Below are 3,900 nucleotides of genomic sequence, written 5' to 3'. Positions count from 1 at the left end.
AACGAATGATATTCCCACCAAAAATCTAGGAACAGGTGTCTTTTGACGCAGATACTGTGCTCGTGTAGCCAGGCGCTTGGTCTTCTCTTGCTCGCTGAGGTGTGATTGTTGGTATCCGGTCAGATGATATGGTGGAAGACGGAGAAAATACATACAACTCAGAGAAACCACCACCACAAGAACCATAAGAAAATAGAAAAAATGGTCTGGGTGATTGTCAAAGAAGGCAAGTTGAATGGTTCCCACAATTGGAGATCCGAGTCCATTAAACGTCTTCCCGATAGCTACAATAGCACCTCTACTGGAAGGAAAGATACTAAGTAACGTCATTTGACAGCCAAAGTCAAACATGATTGTACCAATGTTTAAAATGGCATTAAAGACGCTGAGGCGTGCTACTGTACCATAAATAAATCCATTAAAAGATAACGCCAGCAGAAGTGCCCCAAGAGGAAACATAGTTGCCGAAATACAGAAAATAGGTACCGGGCCAAAGTAATCATAAAGGAATCCATAGGGCAAAGTAAAGAAGCAGAAAACAGTTCCCACTGTACTGATGGTAGAGAGATCCCGCTGTGATAGGCTGTACTCCTTCTGAAGTTCACCACTGAAGAGGTTGAAGAAATGTGCAAAAGAGGCACAAATACAGCCAAAAATGGCTACCCCAACAATAGTGAATCGCTTTACTTCACTCAGTGGCGGTAAATGATCATGAAACGCTTCAACAACAACAGCATCGGCATCTCCATCCTCATCATGACGCACCACTTCTCCACCATGCAGAACCTCCTGGGGTGCTTCTTCAGATACTCTTTCCTCCTTTGCCATTATAAACAAAAAACTCAAACGGTAGAATGTCAATCTAACAGGAAAAGAAGAAGAAGAAGAAGAAAAGACAAAACATCATAATTTAAGAATAATAAAGTAATAAATGTATGTAGCTAAGAATAATATGATAGTAGAAACATCCTGATATAAAAAGAAAGCAATCATTAAGAAAGAAAGAAGAAAAAGGATATGTATAGTTACAAAGCTGCAAACAACGCAACAAACCATATATTTCATTAACACAATCACAACAATATTCCATCTTCCGGACACCAGCCACTCGGCAGGTATTTTGGGTTCATCCCACGTACGAAGGACATACGCCATCGGTAAATAAACTCACCTACAGCGTGATCCTGGGTCTTATCGGGATGTCCCATATACTTTTGCAAAACCGCTTGCACCACAAGAAATCCGTGACAATCCACAGAGAGGTTCTCTTCCTTCATACCTTCATCTTCCTGTGATTCCAGTGAGAGATTATCTTCTAAAGATGCACCTTTTCTTGTCGTGTTGCAAAACATATCACGAACTTCTGGGTGTTGACGAAGCCAAAAACGTGTCAAAACGGCACGAGGTGATTTTCCACTCTCAAGTATGTATTTGACAGACTCTGGAGAAGCAGCATCAATAAGGAATAATTCTTCTTGTTCTTTAGTATTCTTTGTAAAAGGATATAGTGGAGCGTGCAAACGAATATATGACGCAAGCTGTTCTACACGGGATGGTGGAATCTTTGCAGACCTTTTTTGCATTAAAGAGATGGATGTATCATTATTTTCTGTAGTTCCTTTCTTCTCTCCTTCTTCTTTTTCATCCGTAGAGGTATCGTAACAACCACGTAAGGCTTTGGCATATTTAAATATGTTAAGGAGGGTTTCACGATGTTCCTCAATATCAAGGTATGCTTCCATAATGCACCTCTTTTGAGAAGAAGAAATACCCTCTCTCCCTTCATCTGCCAACACCTTGTTGTCATCACTGTTTATTATAGAAATGTTAGTTTCTTTTTCCTCTTGGTTATTCTTCTGCAATATGGCTCGATGTTTTTTGACTTCTTTTGGTGTTAGGTGACCCAGAGGTACACCATAATCCTCAGCTACACGTTGTCGCTCTTTATCATATTTTATTCGGACCACTGCAAAACATGTAGTACATAAGAGTAGTAAATCATAGCTGTTATGACTCATGTATACACTAGGGAGAAACTTTCTGTAACCTAGTGGTACAACAGCAAATCGTACCAAGTCATTCGAATTACCACAGACAACACATTGATTCTCTTTGGGTTGACGGAAGTAGTCCAAATTACGACGAATATGAGCGTCATTGTACTTTGAAAAATCTGGACTAAAAACAAGCTGAATAGCGGCTATCTCCTTCTGTGAACTTGACGTATCACTGTTATCCCCATCCCGCCATTCTGTCACCTTTGCCAAACCTTTCTTGTACACATACCACTCTGCCTTGGACTTATCAACAGTAAAGACAAGATTCATATCGGCATCGTAGAGAAAAATATTGTGATAGTAAGGTTTGGAACGCCCCTTACACCACCATACATTACGTTCATTTTGGTTTTCTTCACAATTCTTCTGACGTCCCTTTTCCGAGGTTCGTTTTACACCAGCCAGAGCCTGTAAAATAGAAACTACTGAGTTTGGGGATTCCTGTAGAGTACAGGCAGTTTGTAGTGTCTCATCACTCTCTATAACGCGTGATTCTCTTAAAATACCAAGACAGGTATCAAATGATGCTTCTGCGTCCCTAGCAGCGTATTGAATCTGAAGTGGAGAGAGGGGACCCAGATTTCCACCCCAGTCACTGCGTATTACAAGGGGATCTTTCTCAAGAATGGTACCAGAAAAACGTTCAGCGATATCTTTTAAACCCCGCAGTCGCTTCACATCTGCATGGGAGAAGAAGAGACGATGAGACAAGACGATAAGATCTACACAAGGTGAAATATAGAATCCAGTATAGTCACGTTGTAGTTTCTCTTGGTCACCAAAGACACCAACTCCCACTTTTGTAATACGTTCATCTGCTAAGAGAGCACACAAGTTGTCCTTAACAAGATTCAAGATTGGAGAACCAGCAGCCTCTCCATGTGGAGAACTACAATTACCACCTTCAGCTATACGAACTACATCACAGAGCTTTATAACAAAGGTAACGCTTAACGTACTAAGCTGCACCACTGCCACAGGTCCCACATAGTGTGCAGACTTCACAGTAGGTGTCCTTTTTCTCCCAACACATGCAGTGACCCTGTTGATACCAGGAGTATTCTTTTCTTCTTCTTCCTCCTCCTCTTCTTCACCTTCTTCCTCCTTCTCCTCTACACAAGGCTTAGACATGGATGTCCATTCCAAGTCCAAGCCAATAAAGGCACACCCAATGGCCTCCTTTACCAACTGTTGCCATGCATCCAGGTAAGCCTCTTTGTCTATTTTCTTCCAAGAAACATCCAAAACACAGAGTTGACGGGTCATTACATATACAAGGGATTTTAAAATAACAAGTGAGTGCACTAGCTTTCCTTTAAAGCTATATACTAAAAGATTCCCCTCCCCTACTACCAGAAAAGATGAGAACGAAAAGAAAGCAGTAGATACTTAGGTAAAAATGATACATGTATGTGTTCATATATACATTTAACACACACACACACACACTCTCTCTCTCTCTCTCTCGATATTATAGAGTTGTTTTTCTCTATCTAGAAAAGTTATGGCACATGAAAAGAATATATATATATATATATAGTGAGGGAAATTTGTCATTGCTGATAATACAAAAATAATGGAAAACTATGGGAATGCACATAGGTTTATACCAGTAATAGTTAAAGACAATACACTCTTTGATTTAGTTCACACTACTACACTTCAAAGTCAATGGTAGTTAATGTGGGAAGTACAAGAAAAGATATTTCTTCTACAATGGTAAGACAATTTCCCCATGCCAACATACCGCCGTCTAGGTACAACAGAGAAACTGTTCACATCAAAAGCAAGAAAACAAGCAGGGAGGAAAAATACATAACCCTTCAAGGAAGAAAAAAAAAAA

At 40.1% G+C, this 3,900-nt stretch overlaps 2 protein-coding genes across 2 annotated transcripts; both read right to left on the bottom strand.

Moving 5' to 3' along the window:
• Positions 1 to 828, bottom strand: TM35_000441660 (uncharacterized protein; the record flags this gene model as incomplete). Its single annotated transcript, XM_029030175.1, has 1 exon — positions 1 to 828. A coding segment is annotated over one exon (828 nt), but the record flags the coding sequence as incomplete, so codon positions are not given.
• A 245-nt stretch (positions 829 to 1,073) lies between these two features.
• TM35_000441650 (uncharacterized protein) lies at positions 1,074 to 3,323 on the bottom strand (the record flags this gene model as incomplete). The annotated part of the gene is made up of 1 exon (XM_029030174.1): positions 1,074 to 3,323. One exon carries the CDS (start codon positions 3,321 to 3,323, stop codon positions 1,074 to 1,076), a length of 2,250 nt encoding a protein of 749 aa, XP_028878575.1.
• Positions 3,324 to 3,900: the final 577 nt, after the last annotated feature.

Source organism: Trypanosoma theileri (genome assembly GCF_002087225.1).
Source record: "Trypanosoma theileri isolate Edinburgh chromosome Unknown TM35_Tth_44_V1, whole genome shotgun sequence".
NCBI lineage: Eukaryota > Euglenozoa > Kinetoplastea > Trypanosomatida > Trypanosomatidae > Trypanosoma > Trypanosoma theileri.
The sequence above is the reverse complement of the archived record's forward strand: the minus strand, read 5'-3'. Positions and strand labels throughout refer to the sequence as shown.